The sequence below is a fragment of the Pristiophorus japonicus genome, chromosome 3 (assembly GCF_044704955.1).
Source record: "Pristiophorus japonicus isolate sPriJap1 chromosome 3, sPriJap1.hap1, whole genome shotgun sequence".
NCBI classification, from domain to species: domain Eukaryota; kingdom Metazoa; phylum Chordata; class Chondrichthyes; family Pristiophoridae; genus Pristiophorus; species Pristiophorus japonicus.
Window position 1 is genome coordinate 194,848,331 of NC_091979.1, and position 20,383 is coordinate 194,868,713.

General features: G+C 50.3%; 1 protein-coding gene across 2 annotated transcripts in view; it reads left to right on the forward strand.

Annotated features, from left to right (window-relative positions):
* Positions 1-246: 246 nt before the first annotated feature.
* The window catches only part of trak2 (trafficking protein, kinesin binding 2), a 139,413-nt gene continuing 119,276 nt past the window's right edge, over positions 247-20,383 (forward strand). The window contains exons 1-2 of one of the 2 annotated variants that reach the window (XM_070876173.1): positions 247-407; positions 5,579-5,920. In XM_070876173.1, coding sequence (XP_070732274.1) covers positions 5,866-5,920 — 55 coding nt within the window. In that variant the 5' untranslated portion in view covers positions 247-407; positions 5,579-5,865. The remainder of the gene's footprint in view (positions 408-5,578; positions 5,921-20,383) is intronic. The other variant, XM_070876174.1, reaches the window with a different exon arrangement.

The following is a 20,383-nucleotide window of genomic DNA, read 5'->3' on the forward strand; positions in this document are numbered from 1 at the left end:
TTGATTGAATTCTGCTTTTCCAGATTTAAAAAGGTCATTTTGTTTGGCTTTGTGTTTTTTTACTGGGGAAACCCAGTGTCTCCTTATAGTTTAATGAAGAAAAAGCATACGTCCAAATCCCCAGGAACTGTCGCAACTGATTCCCACGTCATTGCCCCTTATGGCCATGAGGGGACGCTGTGCTCCAAGGACGAGTAGGTTTGCTAGTCCGCAATGGCCACCAAGTGATGACGTTGTATTTGTAGAGTCCGAGTGACTGAGCGAAAGGGTCGGTTGTTGATGACGACTGCGGCTGCAAAGACGACCTCCCTGGCGGTTGTTGAGGTTTCCCCGTCCGCTTTCCCGAGCCAGGATCTCAGCCGCGGCCGATAGGCGATAGGCCGGAGGCCGACGGCCCAGATTCGTTGGTAAGATCGGCGTCCAGTATTTGACGGGAGCGTTGAAGCCGCCAGGGTGGAGTGAGGAAGCGAGGGGAGGGAGGCGGAGGAGCGGCAAATCCCCGGCTTCCCCCGTCCGCATAACCCCCTCCGTACTGGCCGCCCAAACCTTCCCCCCTCCCCTTCCCACTTCGTCCCCCTCTTCCCCCCCCGGCCCCCTCTTGTCTCCCGCCCCGGCCCCCTCTTGTCTCACGCCTCACCGCCCCCCCCCCCCCAGCCTCCCCTTGTCTCACCACCCCCGTCTCACCTCCCCCCGCCCCCCCTGTCTCATACCCCCCCTGTCTCATACCCCCCCTGTCTCACACCTCCCTCTGTCTCACCACCCCCCCTCTGTCTCACCCCCCCCCCCTCTGTCTCACCCCCCCCCTCTGTCTCACCCCCCCCCTCTGTCTCACCCCCCCCCTCTGTCTCACCCCCCCCCTCTGTCTCACCCCCCCCTCTCTGTCTCACCGCCCCCCCCTCTGTCTCAACCCCCCCCCCCTTGTCTCAACCCCCCCCCTTGTCTCAACCCCCCCCCTTGTCTCAACCCCCCCCCTTGTCTCAACCCCCCCCCCTTGTCTCAACCCCCCCCCCTTGTCTCACCCCCCCCCCCTTGTCTCACCCCCCCCCTTGTCTCACCCCCCCCCTTGTCTCACCCCCCCCCTTGTCTCACCCCCCCCCCTTGTCTCACCCCCCCCCCTTGTCTCACCCCCCCCCTTGTCTCACCCCCCCCCCTTGTCTCACCCCCCCCCCTTGTCTCACCCCCCCCCCTTGTCTCACCCCCCCCCCTTGTCTCACCCCCCCCCCTTGTCTCACCCCCCCCCCTTGTCTCACCCCCCCCCCTTGTCTCACCCCCCCCCCCTTGTCTCACCCCCCCCCCTTGTCTCACCCCCCCCCACCTTGTCTCACCCCCCCCCCCTTGTCTCACCCCCCCGCCCTTGTCTCACCCCCCCCCCCTTGTCTCACCCCCCCCCCTTGTCTCACCCCCCCCCCCTTGTCTCACCCCCCCCCTTGTCTCACCCCCCCCCCCTTGTCTCACCCCCCCCCTTGTCTCACCCCCCCCCCTTGTCTCACCCCCCCCCTTGTCTCACCCCCCCCCTTGTCTCACCCCCCCCCTTGTCTCACCCCCCCCCTTGTCTCACCCCCCCCCCTTGTCTCACCCCCCCCCCTTGTCTCACCCCCCCCCCTTGTCTCACCCCCCCCCCTTGTCTCACCCCCCCCCCTTGTCTCACCCCCCCCCCTTGTCTCACCCCCCCCCCCTTGTCTCACCCCCCCCCCTTGTCTCACCCCCCCCCTCCTTGTCTCACCCCCCCCCTCCCTTGTCTCACCCCCCCTCCCTTGTCTCACCCCCCCCCTCCCTTGTCTCACCCCCCCCCTCCCTTGTCTCACCCCCCCCTCCCTTGTCTCACCCCCCCCTCCCTTGTCTCACCCCCCCCCTCCCTTGTCTCACCCCCCCCCTCCCTTGTCTCACCCCCTCCTCCCTTGTCTCACCCCCCCCCCCTTGTCTCACCCCCCCCCCCTTGTCTCACCCCCCCCCCCTTGTCTCACCCCCCCCCCTTGTCTCACCCCCCCCCCTTGTCTCACCCCCCCCCCCTTGTCTCACCCCCCCCCCTTGTCTCACCCCCCCCCCTTGTCTCACCCCCCCCCCCTTGTCTCACCCCCCCCCCCTTGTCTCACCCCCCCCCCCTTGTCTCACCCCCCCCCCTTGTCTCACCCCCCCCCCCCTTGTCTCACCCCCCCCCTTGTCTCACCCCCCCCCCCTTGTCTCACCCCCCCCCCTTGTCTCACCCCCCCCCCCTTGTCTCACCCCCCCCCCTTGTCTCACCCCCCCCCCCTTGTCTCACCCCCCCCCCTTGTCTCACCCCCCCCCCCTTGTCTCACCCCCCCCCCTTGTCTCACCCCCCCCCCCTTGTCTCACCCCCCCCTTGTCTCACCCCCCCCCCTTGTCTCACCCCCCCCTTGTCTCACCCCCCCCCCTTGTCTCACCCCCCCCCTTGTCTCACCCCCCCCCTTGTCTCACCCCCCCCCCTTGTCTCACCCCCCCCCCCTTGTCTCACCCCCCCCCCCCTTGTCTCACCCCCCCCCCTTGTCTCACCCCCCCCTTGTCTCACCCCCCCCCTTGTCTCACCCCCCCCCCCCTTGTCTCACCCCCCCCCCCTTGTCTCACCCCCCCCCCCCTTGTCTCACCCCCCCCCCCTTGTCTCACCCCCCCCCCCTTGTCTCACCCCCCCCCCCTTGTCTCACCCCCCCCCCCCTTGTCTCACCCCCCCCCTTGTCTCACCCCCCCCCCTTGTCTCACCCCCCCCCCCTTGTCTCACCCCCCCCCCTTGTCTCACCCCCCCCTTGTCTCACCCCCCCCCCTTGTCTCACCCCCCCCCCCTTGTCTCACCCCCCCCCCTTGTCTCACCCCCCCCCCTTGTCTCACCCCCCCCCTTGTTCACCCCTCCCCCCTTGTCTCACCCCCCCCCCCTTGTCTCACCCCCCCCCCTTGTCTCACCCCCCCCCTTGTCTCACCCCCCCCCCCTTGTCTCACCCCTCCCCCCCTTGTCTCACCCCCCCCCCCTTGTCTCGTCTCACCCCCCCCCACTTGTCTCCACCCCCCCCTTGTCTCACCCCCCCCCCTTGTCTCACCCCCCCCCCTTGTCTCACCCCCCCCTTGTCTCACCCCGCCCCCCTCCCCCCCTTGTCTCACCCCGCCCCCTCCCCCCTTGTCTCACCCCGCCCCCTCCCCCCCTTGTCTCACCACGCCCCCTCCCCCCTTGTCTCACCACGCCCCCTCCCCCCTTGTCTCACCACGCCCCCTCCCCCCCTTGTCTCACCACGCCCCCTCCCCCCCTTGTCTCACCACGCCCCTCCCCCCCTTGTCTCACCACGCCCCCCCCTCCCCCCCCCTGCATATTTAGAAAACTCTACCCCAGAGGGCTGAGGATGCTCATTGCATGAGCGTATTCAAGACTGGGATCGATTATTCTTGGGCACTGAGTGTCGAGGGATATGGGGATCTGATGGGAAGTGGAGTTGAGCGGGAAAATCAGCCATGTTCTTATTGAATGGCGGAGCAGACTCGAGGAGCTGTATGACCTACTCCTGCTCTTATTTCTTATGTTCTTCTGTTGACTGGAATTTGATCGCAGTGTTTCACTGAAAGCTTAAACACTGGAAAGTGAGGAAATTCCTTTTGCATAACTCATTTAAGAATGAAACAAAAAAGAAAAACTTGCATTTATGTTGCACCTTTCATGACCTCAGGCATCCCAAAGCACATCACAGCCAATTATGTATTTTGAAGTGTTGCAATGTAGGAAACATGTCAACCAAATTGTGCACAGCAACGTTCTGTGAACAGCAATGAGATAATGACCAGATCATCTATTTTTCAGTCATGCTGATTGAGGCTGCTTTACTGCCATGGGATCTTTGTCAACCTGAGAGAATAGACAGGGCCTCTGCTTAACATCTCACCTGGAAGAATGGCACCTCCAACAGTGCAGCACTCTCTTAGTACTTCACTGAAGTATCAACCTGGTTTACGTGCTCAAGTCTATGCTGTTGGGATGTGAACCCACAACCTTCTGGCTACCCACTCAGCTATGGCTGACACCTGAAGTATAGGTTAGCATATCTTGTCCAACCAGAAGTAGATTCCTTTTCTAGTTCTACAAGTGTATATTGGCCTGGGGAACTGGTGCAAAGGGAAGAAAGTTTGAAGTCGGCTGGGAGGGTGGCAGGAGTGGGAGAGGGTATACATGTTGATCTATGGGGTGAAATCAGTATTTCAAATATCCGTGTGTGGTAGGAAGCCCTGGGACCCGAGATCCGTGAAATATTTGAATAGCTACTAGTCAGCAATTTGGATGTACTCTAAATGCTAAGTGCGCAGAACAAAATACTGACCTAAAGGTATGAGTGGTATATGTAGAATTTCCCCGAAGTTTGCTCCAGATGCACTGATGGATACCATTAGAGTCACTCCCATTGTGATTGTCCGAATAAACTCCTGATTACAGTACAAAATGTGGATTTTAAAAAAAAATATGGGTGAATGTTAATGGTTATTAAGGGATTGCACGCTGTTTGAGCTTGATGCTGCATAATTTATAACTCCAGTGGGGTGTTGTGCTCAGGTTGACAAGTATTCGCACTCCATTGGACCTCTTGGGCACTCACTAAACTTGCACCAAAGGATTTTCTTTCATGTCTTGAGGTAGCTGCTCCAGTCCACAGGGTGAAAACGGGAGTAGAACTCTGCAGATGTGTATATGTGTAGCATAATTGGCTTTTCTTTCCTGGTTTATTACAGCCTTTATAGGCTACATGTACAGTAGGCACCTCAAGTCGCTGGAGAAATACCACCAACGATGTCTCCGCAAGATCCTATAAATCCCCTGGGAGGACAGACGCACCAACGTTAGCGTCCTCGACCAGGCCAACATCCCCAGCATTGAAGCATTGACCACACTTGATCAGCCTGGGCAGGCCACATAGTTCACATGCCAGACACGAGACTCCCAAAGCAAGCGCTCTACTCGGAACTCCTTCATGGCAAACAAGCCAAAGGTGGGCAGAGGAAACATTACAAGAACACCCTCAAAGCCTCCCTGGTAAAGTACAGCATCCCCACTGGTACCTGGGAGACCTTGGCTGAGGAAACTCATCCGGGATGGCGCTGAGCACCTCAAGACTCGTCGCCGAGAGCGTGCAGACATCAAGTGCAGGCAGCGGAAAGAGCATGCGGAAAACCTTTCCCATCCACCCCCTTCCCTCAATGACTATCTGTCCCACCTGTGACAGAGACTATGGTTCTCGTATTGGACTGTACAGCCACCTAAGAACTCGTGTTAAGAGTGGAAGCAAGTTTCCCTCAATTCTGAGGGACTGCCTATGATAATGATTTGATTCCTATATGTAATTGTGTGGTGAGATAATAGTTACAAAGGGAACAATTACTGAAAGATCATCTTCTTCCTTTTTGTATAATGTCAGTGATACCATTCATAGTGAAGTGAGGCTACACTGCAAGAAGCTGTTGTGTCCTTTTAATATTACCCACTTGTAATTGTGGCATTAGTTTAACTGCACTACCTCTACTGCTAGAGATGTTGAGTTGCCTGGGGAGATCAAGAAATTCATACTAAATGCACTACTTTTTGTTTTGGCCGCAGGTTGCATTTGAATACAAGAGACATCATGCACGTTCTCCCTCCACTTGATCTTTTTGTGACTCTCCAGCCCAGCTTTTAATATCTTCCTTGGTTCCATCTTGATTGAATATGATGAGATCTGCAACAAAGACTTTAACATGAATCTACACAACTGTATTGGGGATTCCATGGGATAGTATGTGCAATTCACCAAAGCGAGGAATCTTCTAGTGCCTTGGTACAGTGTGTCTGTGAGGGGGGGGGGTCCTTTACAAAAGGAATTTTTACAGTATGCCTTTGGACAAGTGATGCCAGAAAATAAACCCATGAATGTGGATCAAAAAGAGACGGGAACCATCACTGGTAAGAACAGAAACTAAACTCTGCACTTGGAGAAGAAAAACATTTGACTATTTATTTTAATTATAACTTGAACATAATTGCAAGTTGTGAAACTTGGAAGCCTGCTAATTACTGGCTTGACTCTGACTTGGAACATAAGAACATAAGAAATAGGAGCAGGAGTAGGCCATTTGGCCTCTCGAGCCTGTTCTGCCATTCAATAAGATCATGGCTGATCTGATCATGGACTCAGCTCCACTTCCCTGCCCACTCCCCATAACCTTTTACTCCCTTATCGCTCAAAAATCTGTCTATCTCTGACTTAAATATATTCAATGACCCAGCCTCCGCAGCTCTCTGGGGCAGAAAATTCCATAGATTTACAACCCACTGAGAAGAAATTTCTCCTCATCTCAGTCTTAAGTGGGTGGCCCCTTATTCTATGTCCCCTAGTTTTAGTTTCTCTTATGAGTGGAAATATCCTCTCTTGTCGAGCCCCCTCATTGTCTTAAGTTTCAATAAGATCACCTCTCTTTCTTCTGAACTCCAATGGGTATAGGCTCAACCTATCTTCATAAGTCAACCCCCTCATCTCCAGAATCAACCGAATGAACCTTCTCTGAACAGCTTCCAATGCAAGTATATCCTTCCTTAAATACGGAGACCAAAACTGTATGCAGACTTCAGCTGATGAGTCAGACATCCATGAGGCATGAACTAGCATGTTAAATGGCTTGCATGTGTTACACTAAACAACTTGGAAGTTTTTATATGACTTTGTTTTAATAAAATGTACACTGATTAGAAAACTGCACTTACTTCTAAAGCTTTGGTTTGAATCCAGCACAGGCCAGTAAGTTTAAAAAAAAAAAAATTCCCCTCTTGCTCTGGCTGTGTAAAATTTAGCTTGAGTCCGTTTAATTCCACATCACTGGTGGCTATAAATGGAAAGACAAAATTGCAGTGATGCAATACTTTATCATGTCTTAGTGCTTCACATGAAATTAAGGCATCGTGTAATTTTAAAGCAATTAAAACTGGCACTTAGAAAGTGCCTTTAATTTAATAAAACATCCCAAAGCATTGAGAGAAGGATTGGAGCTGGTGACCAATTGTGGGATCAAACTGCTTTTGAAAGAGGGGAGAGAAGCAGCAAGGCAGAGGGCTTTAGGGAGAGTATTCCAGAATCTGGGACTGAGACAAAATAAAATTAAGCAGTGGAACAGGGATGCAAAAGAGGACTCGAGTGAAGAGTGGGTGCTGAGAAATGGGGAAGATTGCAGAGGTAGGGAAGGGTGAGGCCACAGTAGAAGAGGACAGGGATTTTGGAATTGGTAATGTTGAGAAACCAAAGGCTGGCAAGGATAGATGGGATGGGGCAGCAGAAGTTGGTATTGCATAAGTTGTGTGTCATGAAATTGTGGACAAGTTGCAATTTGTGAAGGACAGAATTCAGGAGTGCAACAATCAGTATGTTGGAGTAATCAAATCTTGAGGTGACCGACGCAGGGATAGGGCATTCAACATCATTAGGGAGTGGAGATGGGTAATGTTGCCAAAATGGAAATAGGAGTTCCTGGTAGCTAAGGAGAAGGATAGAATCAGGGGCTAAGGTGCCAAGGTTTCATTGGAAGCCAAACAGGATGGCTTTGGTCTTGCCAGTGTCGAATTGAAAAACATTCGCGCGCATCCAGAAATTGATGCCAAAGCATTGAAATGGTTGAGAAGTGGAAGAAGTAGACGAAGAAAAGAAATGAGCCAAAGGTGGAGCCAACATATTTTGCATTTCTGAATTCCAATTATTTATGTAGGTTAGAAACAGGGACCCAACAATGATCCCTGAAGCACTCCACTCCATACATCTCCTGAGCCTGACATCCCTTTGCTAATTAGTACCTAATTTTAGAGTGCTTGGTGCTGATGGTGACCATGTGGGCTTGAGAGAAGCTATGGCAGGAGATGTGCTGAGCTTGTTGGGATAGTTACTAATGGAGCCAGGGTAGTGCAGTACAATGGATGCAGACCAGAGGAAAGACAGTGGAGGAGGGTGGAGTGGGTTTCCTATGCAAAACGTGATGGTTAAAGAATTGGATGAATGAGAGGAAGCAGCAGGTACTAGTTACGGGAGTGATTTCACGTTGAGGAAGTAGTGGAGATTTATCTAATGGAGTGCCCTAGAAATCGATGCCCCATTATAATATCTGCTCCAGAATAGAAAGAAGTCTTTAATTTAAAAAAAAAAGTTTTTAAGGCTGAAATCTTAGTTTGTGAATAAAATGATTTGACTTGGAACTGCTCCAACCTCACTTATACAGAAAGCCATTTTCACCTCACCATTTGGCCACTGCCTTGTAATCAATCGTGAGGTATCCAGTATTTAACATATTTGCACAGCAGGCAAGGAAGGATGTACATAGTGAGTCTTCAAATTGTGGTCCATGGCCCAAATGTAGCCCACGAGTCCATGCAGTTTAGTTCTTGAAACCCAGACAGATGAGTTAAATTTGTTTGATGTTTCTCCCTCAGTATGTCAAGTTTTAATTTTGTGGATCGGGTGATTTGGGAAGGGCTGTTAAGAGTGCTGGTGTATAATCTTCAATCAGTAGATACAAATTAATGGAATTTCAGCCTTGCATGTGGCCCGAGGCTTCATGATATAAATCTACGCAGCTTTTGAAACCGGAATGTTGGGACACCACTGGCACATAGAAAAATCACTTACTGGGAGCGGGTTGAGCTTTTAATAATGCTCCTGTAGTAGATCCAACTCGATTTCAAGTTCAAGTCAAAACTCGGGCAGCCAAATCACAATCTCATGGCTACTTTCAAGGTGATAAATGATGGATATAAAGTGATTACTGCATAGATTGAGCAGGAATAGGATGTGCCCTCCATGTCCAAGAAGGGGAGGCTATAGAAGCATATGAGGGAGAAGGGAATAGAGGATAATGTGGATCGATTTAGATGAGGAAAGATAGGAGGAGGCTGAGTGGAACATAAACGCCGGCATGGACTGGTTGGGCCGAATGGCCTGTTTATGTGCCGTATATCCTATGTAATCCTATGTAAACTTGGAGACTCCAGGACTTTTGGCTGTGTGTAGCAAACCACCATCTTGTGCTTTGGGAGCTTTTATATCCAAGAATAAAAGGACTTGTTGCTGAAGATATGGACTCCTTATATAGATAGAATTCTAGAGGATGGTTGGATTGTGTAAAGTCCTGCCCCCTCAGTACAGATTCACACGAGGCATGTAGTGAAGTCAAGGTCACTCTGGACCTGCTCCTTGTATTTCACAGCTCTGGAATGCTGCACTTGCCTGAGACCTGTCCTTATATACCTGTCTCTTGCAAGTGCACCCCTGGTGGGTAAGGTATGCTGGTGGTTACAGGTCATATCTTATTACAGTCATGTATAGCATGTTGGGATATAGTTATATATAATGTAAGATACATGACATCACCCTCCCCCAAGGTCTTATTGTCTTTATAAGTTCAGTCTCTCAGGTGGTCTATGCTCTCGCGTGGAGCGTCTGAGTTGTGGTTCAGTTGTTTGCCTTGTTGTCTGTTTTTCTTTGGGTGTGGTTGCTGGTATCTCGCCTGGGCTATCTGTTTCGATTGGTGTGATTGTTGTTGACTCGCCTGGGCTGTCTGTTGGGATTGCCCTTTCCTCAGGTTGTTCCCTCTGTCTGTCCACCAGGTGTGGTGCAAGTTCCACATTGTAGTCTGCCTCTGGTTCCGCAGTGCTGTTGGTAAATCTGCTTTTGACTTGGTCTACATGCCTCCGGCAGGTTTTGCCATTGTCCATTTGTACTGCCAGTAGCCTGTTTCCTTCCTTGCCTGTTACAGTCCCTGCAATCCATTTGGGACCCCTGGCATAGTTTAGTACAAACACTTTGTCCCCTATCTCATTCCATCTCCCCCCTCGAAATTCTGTCATGGTACTCAGTCAGCTTATGGCGCTTTGCCTCAACGATTTCGTGCATGTCTGGGAGGATTAATGAGAGCCTTGTTTTAAAGTGCTTTTCATCAACAGTTGCGCAGGGGGGAATCCCAGTCAGTGAGTGCGGACGAGATCTGTATGCCAACAGCAGTCGGGACAGGCGACCCTGCAGCGTGGGACCTTGGATTTTAAGCATGCCTTGTTTAATGATTTGCACTGCTCTCTCCGCCTGGCCGTTGGAGGCCGGCTTGAACGGTGCCGTCTTGACGTGATTTATGCCGTGGTCAATTATAAAGTCTTGGAATTCTGCGCTGGTGAAGCACGGACCATTGTCACTGACTAATATGTCAGGGATTCCGTGCCTTGCAAACATGGTTGCGAGGCTCTCCACAGTGGTGGAGGTTGTGCTCGAGTTTAAAATGGTGCATTCGATCCACTTTGAAAATGCATCTACAACTACGAGGAACATTTTGCCCATGAATGGGAACGCATAGTCTACGTGCACCCGCGACCACGGTTTGGTAGGCCAGGGGCTCAGTGGAGCCTCCCTGGGGGCATTGCTGAGTTGGGCACAAATGGTACACCTTCGGACGCAGAGCTCCAAGTCCACGTCAATACCAGGCCACAAGACGTGGGATCTGGCTATGGCCTTCATGAGAACGATCCCCGGGTGCTCGCGGTTGAGCTCCCGGACAAATGCCTCTCTGCCTCGCAGAGGCATGACTACTCGGCTGCCCCACATCAGGCAGTCTGCTTGTAGTGATAGCATGCGCCTGTGAACGGGTTTTAATTCCTCGAGGCAGGCATCGCGAGCCTCTGCCCAGTCACCGGTTAGGACACATCTTTTTACTAAGGATAACATGGGGTCGCTGGCCGTCCAGGCTCTGATTTGGCGAGCCGCCATGGGCGAACCTGTGGACTCAAAAGGCATTGATTGCCATGACCATCTCACAGTCCTGTTCATCAGACCCTTCCGTGGTCGCCAGGGATAGCCTGCTGAGCGCGTCGGCACAGTTGTCTGTGCCTGGTCTGTGCCTTATGGTATAGTCGTAGGACGCCAGCATGAGTGCCCACAGTTGAATTCGCGCCGAGGCGTTGGCGTTTATTGCCTTGCTCTCGGATAGGAGGGACGTGAGGGGCTTGTGGTCGGTTTCTTAACGCGAACTTGGCCCTGATAAGGTATTGGTGCATCTTTTTGACACCGTACACGCACGCGAGCGCCTCCTTCTCTACCATTCCGTACCTGCGCTCCGCCCACGAAAGTGACCTGGAGGCATAAGCTGTGGGTTGTAATTTGCCCGCACTATTGACATGTTGCAAAACGCACCCGACCCCATACACTGACGCATCGCATGTGAGAACTAGCTTTTTACCTGGGTCAAAGAAAGTTAAAACACTGTTGGAACACAGAAGGTTGCATGCCTTATTGAAGGCGCGTTCCTGGGTGTCCCCCCAAAATCAATCGCACCCCTTCCTGAGTAGCACGTGGAGAGGCTCCAGCAGCGTGCTTAAGTTCTGCATAAAGTTCCCAAAGTAATTGAGTAGCCCGAGAAAGGCACGCAGTTCTGAGACATTCCGGGGCCTGGGTGCCAGGCGAATTGCTTCTGTTTTGGACTCTGTTGGGCGGATTCCATCAGTGGCAATCCTTCTGCCCAAAAATTCAACCTCGGGTGCGAGGAACAGGCACTTGGATTTCTTGACTCGTAGGCCTACCCGATCCAACCGCTTTAGTACTTCCTCCAAATTACGGAGATGGGAATCGGTGTCCCTGCCCGTGATAAGTATGTCGTCTTGAAATACAACCGTCCCCGGGATGGACTTGAGCAGTCTCTCCATGTTGCGCTGGAATATGGCAGCTGCCGACCTGATGCCGAATGGGCATCGATTGTACATGAAAAGGCCTCGCTGTGTGTTGATGGTGGTGAGTAGCTTGGATTCCTCGGTCAATTCTTGCGTCATATACGCAGATGTGAGGTCTAATTTTGAGAAAAGTTTACCTCCAGCGAATGTGGCAAATAAGTCCTTCGTTCTGGGCAGCCGGTACTGGTCCTGTAGGGAGACTCTGTTTATGGTAGATTCGTACGGATCCATCAGGCTTCATGACTGGGACGATGGGACTTGCCCAGTTGCTAAATTCCACAGGTGATATAATGTCTTCCCGCAGAAGCCCCTCTAGTTCGTGTTCAATCTTTTCCCTCATCACATAGGGTACAGCTCTGGCCTTGTGATGGACCGGTCTAGCATCCTGTGTGATGTAGATTTTGACTTTGGCTCCTTTGAAAGTGTCCATGCCTGGCTCAAAAAGATATTCAAATCGCTTTATAACTGTTGAGCAGGAAGTCCGTTCCTCTAATGACATAGCATGGACATCATCCCATTTCCAGTTTAGTTTTGCCAGCCAGCTTCTCCCCAGCAGTGCTGGGGGGGTCTCCGGGGACAATCCACAGGGGAAGTCGGTTCACTGTCCCTTTTTGTGTGACGGAGAGCATGGCGCTGCCGAGGATTGGTACGATTTCTTTGGTATAGGTCCTTAGTTTGGTGTCGACCCTTGAGTTTTGCTCTGTCTCTTTTATGCGGCCACAGTTGTTCAAATTGTTGAGCGCCCATGAGAGATTGACTCGCTCCTGTATCCAGCTCCATGTTGACAGATATCCCATGGAGTAGGACCCTCATCATTATAGGAGGCGTCCTGTCGTAGGAGCAGTGGCCATTGATCGTGTTGACACGCTGTGCATCGGTGTCCCGGGTATTGTCCCCACCGTCTTCTGGTCCGCTTTCCGACCCATCCGATTCGTATACCAGCCGAGCTGCCGTTTCTTTGCACATGCGGGCCAAATGCCCTGTATATTCACAATTCCTGCAAACAGCCTGCTGAAATCAACATTCCCTTGATGAGTGCCTACCCCCACACTCCAGCACAGACTGCTTGCAAAGAATGAGCTGCGTCTGGCTGATCTCTCTTGAGCTTCTCTCAGTTTGTAGTTGATTGCTCGCATTGTGGGTTGATGAGGTGTGAACGGCCGTTCCTGTGGCACTTGATGGCTTCTGTTGCCACTGCTTGCTGTCGAAAGCCTGTTCTGCCGGTTTTGTCTGTGTGGGGGTAGCAGCTTTTCTAATGCTGTGAACTCATTGTTCCATTATTTCGTTAGTTGACGTACCTGCATTGTAAATCAACCTCGTTTCTTCTTCCCCTACCAAGAATGTCTGTGCAACCAGTACTGCTGCCTCTAAGGTCAGGTTCTTGGTCTCTGTGAGCTTTCGGAATATGCCTGCATGCCCTATTCCTTCAATGAAAAAGTCTCTCAGCATTTCTCTCCTCAGTTCATCGGAGAACTCACATAAACTAGCCAACCTCCGAAGTTCTGCCACGAAGTCGGGTATGCTCTGGCCCACACAGCGTCTGTAGTTGTAGAACCTGTGTCTGGCCATGTGTAGGCTGCTCGCTGGCTTCAGGTGGTCTCTTACATGTGGGCTCAATTCTTCAAACGACTTACTTGCTGGTTTCACAGGTGCCAACAGATCCTTCATTAAAGCGTATGTTTTCGAGTCACAGCTGGTCAAGAGATGGGCTCTTCTCTTGTCTGCCGTTTCGTCGCCTAACCAGTCTTTGGTTACAAAGCTTTGCTGGAGCCTTTCTATAAAGTCCTCCCAATTGTCTCCCGCATTGTACTTTTCATCTGATCCGTTGTTCGCCATTCTGTGGATTCTGTAATCCCCTAACCCGTTGCCACTGTAAAGTCCTGTCCCCTCAGTACAGATTCACACGAGGCATGTAGGCGAAGTCAAGGTCACTCTGGACCTGCACCTTTTATTTCACAGCTCTGGAATGCTGCACTTGCCTGAGACCTCTGCTTATATACCTGTCTCTTGCCAGTGCACCCCCAGTGGTATGCTGGTGGTTACAGGTCATATCTTATTACAGTCATGTATAGCATGTTGGGATACAGTTATATATAATAATGTAAGATACATGACATCCAGATTGTTTCATTTCCAGTCTCCTCTGGTTGCTTGCACATGCTGAGTGATTATTTTTCATTTGTTCAATGGATAACATTGCTCTGTAAAACCCGAAACAAGATCAATCACCTTTTCTCTTATGCAAGTATTAACATGCGGAGGTTTAATCGGTTGCAGTGTCTGCACAGGTAGCTGTCTGTTCAGGGCACATTGCTCCACCTAATTATAATCAAAGCAATTTGACACGGTAGTTCAAACGAAAATCGCAGGAGTATCGTGATCACAGCCACAACTTTGTTTCATCAGGTGCATGTAAAAGATCCAATGGCACTATTCGAAGAGGAGCAGGGCAGCTCCCCCCTGAGTATGCAACAGTAGTAGTCCTGTCATGGTGCCAAGTGTGCCTGTCGACGTCACCCTGATGCTTTGCTGGTGGATACAGTTGGTATAGTTTCACCACCTGCTCATGATGTTGTTTGCCAGGGTCCATCAACCAGGGTGGCAAGGGCTATATACAGTTCCATGGTTGTTGTTGATGCTTTGTAGATTTAACTCACCTCTTCCCTCTGGCGCCCTCGCCGCGTGCCCCCGGCATGCTCGCAAGCTCGCCTCTTCTCTCTCTTTATAAAAAAGGAATAAACTCTGAGATAAAACCCTTGGTCCGGATGCATTGCATCCACGCACTTTAAAAGAATCTAGGGAAGAGATAGCAGAGGCATTAATACACACCTTTATTAATTCGTTTGAAAAGGTGTAGTGCCAGAGGACTGGTGGATAGCTAATGTAATGCCTATATTTAAGATGAGGGATGGAACATGTCCAGACAATTATAGACTCATTGGCTTAACATTGGTGGTAGGAAAAATAATGGAATCCCTACTAAAGGAAAATAAAGAACATCTAGAAACCAAAATATAATCAGTATGGATTTCAAAAGGGAAAGTCTTGCTTGACTAACCTCATTGAATTTTTTGAAAGGTAACGGAGAGAGTAGACAATGGTAATGCAGTAGATGTAATTTATCTAGATTTTCAAAAGGCCTTTGATAAGGTACCCCATAAAAATAGACTGATGAACAAGGTCAGAGAATGTGGAGTCAGGGGACAAGTAGCAGAATGGATAGTGTGCTAGCTTCAAGACAAAGCACAGTGGCAGAAGGTGGGTGGTGGTGTTCCACAAGGATCAGTGTTGGAACCACTGTTGTTCACAATTTATATTAATGCTTTAGACTTTGGAATCAAACACACAATTTCTAAATTTGTGAATGACACCAAATTGAGGGGGATAGTCAATACTGAGGAGGACTGCAACAAATTACAGGAGAACATAAATTTGCAGAATGGGCACATAATTGGCAAATTAAGTTCAACACAGATAAATCTGAGGTATTACATTTTGTTAGGAAGAATAAGGGAGGTCACTTAATTCTTGGAGGGTGAGAGTCTAGGTGGGGTGGAGAACATCATCATCATCATAGGTAGTCACTCGGAATCGAGGAGGACTTGCTTCCACTCCCAAAGGTAAGTTCTTTGATGGCTGAACAGTCCGATACGGGAGCCACAGACTCTGTTACAGTGGGACAGACATTCGTCGAGGGAAGGGATGGGTGGGGCTGGTTTGCCGCGCGCTCCTCCTTCTGCTGCCTGCGCCTGGCCTCTTCATGCTTCTTGCATCGAGACTTAGAGCTCAACGCCCTCCCAGATGGACTTTCTCCACCTCGGGTGGTCTGCGGCCAGGGTCTCCCAGGTGTCAGTGGTGTTGTCGCACTTTACCAGGGAGACTTTGAGGGTGTCCTTATAACATTTCTGCTGTCCTCCTTTGGCTCGTTTACCATGAAGGAGCTCCGCATAAAGCATTTGCTTAGGGAGTCCTGTATCTGGCATGTGTACTATGTGGCCTGCCCAGCGAAGTTGATGAGTGTGGTCAATGCTTCAATACTGGGGATGTTAGCCTGGTCGAGGACACTGATGTTGGTGCGCCTGTCCTCCCAGGGGATTTGCAGGATCTTGCGGAGACATCGTTGGTAATATATCTCCAGCGACTTGAGGTGCCTTCTGTACGTCGTCCATGCCTCAGACCCATACAGGAGGGCGGGTATTACTACAGCCCTGTAGACAATGAGTTTGTTGGTAGATTTGAGGACCTGGTCTTCAAATGCTCTTTTCCGCAGGCGGCCGAAGGCTGCACTGGCGCACTGGAGGCGATGCTGAATCTCCGCATCAATGATGAGAGGCTCCCAAGATATGGAAAATGGTCCACGTTGTCCAGGACCGTGCCGTGGATCTTGATGATTGGAGGGCAGTGCTGTGCGGTGATGACAGGCTGGTGAAGGACTTTTGTCTTATGGATGTTAAGCGTAAGGCCCATGCTTTCATATGCCTCAGTAAATACATTGACTATATCCTGGAGTTCAGCCTCTGAATGTGCACAGACGCAGGCATCGTCCGCATACTGCAGCTCAGTGACAGTGGTTGGGGTGATCTTGGACCTAGCCTGGAGGCGGCGTAGATTAAACAGCTTCCCACTGGTTCTGTAATTTAATTCCACTCCAGCGGGGAGCTTGTTGATTGTGAGGTGGAGCATGGCAGCGAGGAAGATTGAGAAGAAGGTTGGAGCGATAACGCAGCCTTGTTTGACCCCGGTCCGGACTTGGATTGGGTCTGTAATGTATCCGTTGGTAAGGATCACGGCCTGCATGTCATCGTGAAGCAGGCGAAGGATGTTGACAAACTTTTGGGGGCATCCGAAACTGAGGAGGACGCTCCATAGACCCTCACGGTTGACAGTATCAAAGGCCATGTATAAAGGCTGGCGCTGCACCCTGCATTTTTCCTGCAACTGGCGCGCTGCAAAGATCATGTCTGTTGTGCCCCGTAGGGGACGAAATCCGCATTGTGATTCCGGGAGGAGCTCCTCGGCCACGGAGAAGACGATTGAGGAGAACTCGAGCGACAACTGTCCCAGTGGCTGAAAGCAGGGAGATTCCCCTGTAGTTGCCGCAGTCGGACTTGTCCCCCTTTTTAAAAATGATCACAATCACTGCTTCTCTGAGATCTCCCGGCATGCTCTCCTCCCTCCAGATGAGAGAGATGAGGTCATGTATCCGCGCCAACACCACCTCTCCGCCATAAGCGTAAAGCGCTTCTGTCACCTGCCGAATGCAGCAATGTGTGGCGTGCTGAGAGATGCAGCAAATGTTGACAGCTGATGCCTGAAAGGAGCCCAATGCAGAGAATGAAAGTGCCAGTCACCTTAACCTCAACGGGCAGTGTTGTCCTGATGGTGCTGGTAGGCTGCAGGTCACCCTTAATTAGCTGGCATATCTCATTGATGACCCCCTTTCGAAAGCGCAGCCTTCTAACGCACGTGTTATCGGACAAGTCCAGGTATGACGAGGAATAAAGGGAACTCTGATTACAAATACACATCACTGAAAGTTGCGACACAGGTTAGCAAGGCCATAAGAAAAACAAACCAAACACTCGGGTTTATTTCTGGAGATACAGAATTGAAAAGTAGGGAATTATGCTAAACCTGTATCGAACCTTGGTTAGAACACACTTGGGGCTAGACTTTCGGCAACTTACTGCCCACTTTCTGTTTTGTAAGCCATTACCGTCCATTAATTGCTTTAAGTGGAAACTAGTGCCCACTTACCACTCGTATATCGCCAGTGGTAATTTCGGCAGCCTATTGCCACCAGCGGTAAATGGAACTGCACCGTAAATATTGCTGCCTGGTGCTAAATTTGGCAATTCGTCCAAATGCCGCCCAAATTACCGCCGGCATAATGTACCGCCCTGAAAATGCTGTACTTACCTGACCATAACCCAGTGGTATGGACGGCATGTTTCAAAACGGATGGCCTTGAAGAAAAGGCTGTTTCAAGTTGGAGGGAGCATTAAAATAATTTGTGTGGATTTTAAGGGTTTTTTAAATTAATGCTCATAATCTGAGGGGATAGTAGTCTATCTGGATTACTTTTTTGGTTGTTTAAGGAAAATTAAATAATTTTTGACCGTTTGGAGGTCTTTTAAAGGAATGTGGCCTGCAATTTCTCAGCCAATATTGCTAACTAATTACATGCTGCAGAATAGAGCTGGAAGAAGGTTCATCGAAGAGCATTATATGCCCAGAGGTGGCAGACTGCTGAGCAGGAGGAGACCTTACACCCAAGGCATTTACAGGGATAAAGGATCATACCTGGACTTGTCCGATAACACATGCGTTAGAAGGCTGCGCTTCCGAAAAGGGGTCATCAATGAGATATGCCAGCTAATTAAGGGAGACCTGCAGCCTACCAGCACCATCAGGACAGCACTGCCCGTTGAGGCTAAGGTGACTGGCACTTTCATTCTCTGCATTGGCATCAGCTGGTGACATTTGCTGCATCTCTCAGCACGCCACACATTGCTGCATTCGGCAGGTGGCAGAAGCGCTTTACGCACGAAGGTTTGATTTTATCAACTTCCCAATGATCAAAGAGGCACAGAGTGAGAGGGCTTTGGGTTTCTCGAGAATAGCAAACTTCACTAAGGTCCAGGGGCAATAGACTGTATGCACATCGCCCTGCGAGCACCTTTAGAGGATGAAGAGGTGTTTCAGAACCGAAAGGGATTCCACTCCCTGAACGTGCAGCTTGTTGTCGACCACAAGCAAATAATCATGGCAGTAAATGCCAATTTTCGAGGGAGCATTCCTGCTGCACTCATCTTGCGTCAGAGCATTGTCTCTGACCTTTAAGAGTCAGCCACAAGGTCAATGCTGGATGTTTGGTGACAAAGGATACGGCCTCGCATCTTGGCTCTGACCGCCCCCCCCCCCCTCTCCGTAAGCCCCAGTCAGATGCCGAGCATTGATACAATAATAGCCACATGCAATATCGTCAAAAAGACAATTGGAGTGCTGAAGCAGCGCTTCAGATGCATGGACCACTCTGGAGGCAGCCTACAATACCACCCTGAGCAAGTTGCGGAGTTCATTGTGGTGAGTTGCATGTTGTTCAACTTGGCTATTAAGAGGGGACAGGAATTGCCACAGGGGACTGCTGCAGGACCACCTCAGGACAGAGGGGACGAGGCAGAGGAAGAAGCGGAAGAGGAGGATAAGGAGGAACTTGGCGATGAACCCATAATACCACCCATCCCTACAGCCAGGAGAAGCCCCGTGGTAGTTACACAGCAGCAAAACTGTTAGGTTAGTAGCTCATAAATGAACGCTTTGCTTGAATGGTGAGAGTTAAGTTTAAGCCCTGCCTGGCTAGAAAGCATAACCGAAGAGGTGAGCAGAAGGGGAAGGGCGGGAAGGTCAGTGTGACATTTTAACAACTTGCAATGTGCAGACATATGTAAAGGAGCAACATTACTGCATTATATATCACCGAGTGACGCTACATGCAATGAACATGAACAGAAACTGCATGGCATTATAAGAAGATTTCATGATGGTCCCAGCATTATATTACATCACTTGGCATCATTTATATATTACGTTCACATACCCATATTACATGAACGCTGCACGGCCTGGGGATTATGCGTGACCTACATGGCACCAACACCGGACCTGCATCCCCACAGATGGCCGAGCGATCATGTGCCCCTGTGAGGGCTGCAGCCCGCTCTTCCAGATCCATGAGTTTTTCCAGCTCTGCCAGCCCTCCTTCAGTGCGCCAACGCTCACCTATTGAAGGCGATTTTTTTTTTTCTGAAAATGAAAATAGCATGGTATAAGATAATTGCCCAAGGACTCGTACCCATCCCCAATGCCTATCAACACTGACTCATTAATGCACCATTAGCATGCATGTGATGCAGCACACATAAGAACATCAGAGATAGGAGCAGGAGTAGGCTATTTGGCTTCTTGACCCTGCTCCGCCATTCAATAAGATCATGGCTGATCTGATCATGGACTCAGATTCACTTCCCTGCCTGCTCCCCATAACCCTTTACTCGCTTATCACTCAAAAATCTGTGTCTCTCTGCCTTAAATATATTCAGTGACCCAGCCTTCACAGCTCTCTGGGGCAGAGAATGCCATAGATTTACAGCCATCTGAGAGAAGAAATTTCTCCTCATCTCAATTTTAAATGGGCGGCCCCTTATTCTAAGACTATGTCCCCTAGTTTTAGTTTCCCCTATGAGTAGAAATATCCTCTCTGCAGCCACCTTGTCGAGCCCCCTCATTATTTTATATATTTTAAATAAGATCACTAATGTGTATAGGCCCAACCTACTCAACCTATCCTCATAAGTCGACCCCCTCATCTCTGGAATCAACCCAGTGAACCTTCTCTGAACAGACTCCAATGCAAGTAATATCCTTCCTTAAAAGACCAAGACTGTTCACAGTACTCCAGGTGTAGCCTCACCAATACCCTGTACAGTTGTAGCAGGACTTCTCTGCTTTTATGCTCTCTTCCCCCTTGCAATAAAGGCCAACATTCCATTTCCCTTCCTGATTATTTGCTGTACCTGCATACTAACTTTTTGTGTTTCATGCAGTACTTTGCAATTTTTCTCCATTTAAATTACAATTTGCTTTTCTATTATTTCTGCCAAAGTGGATAACCTTACATTT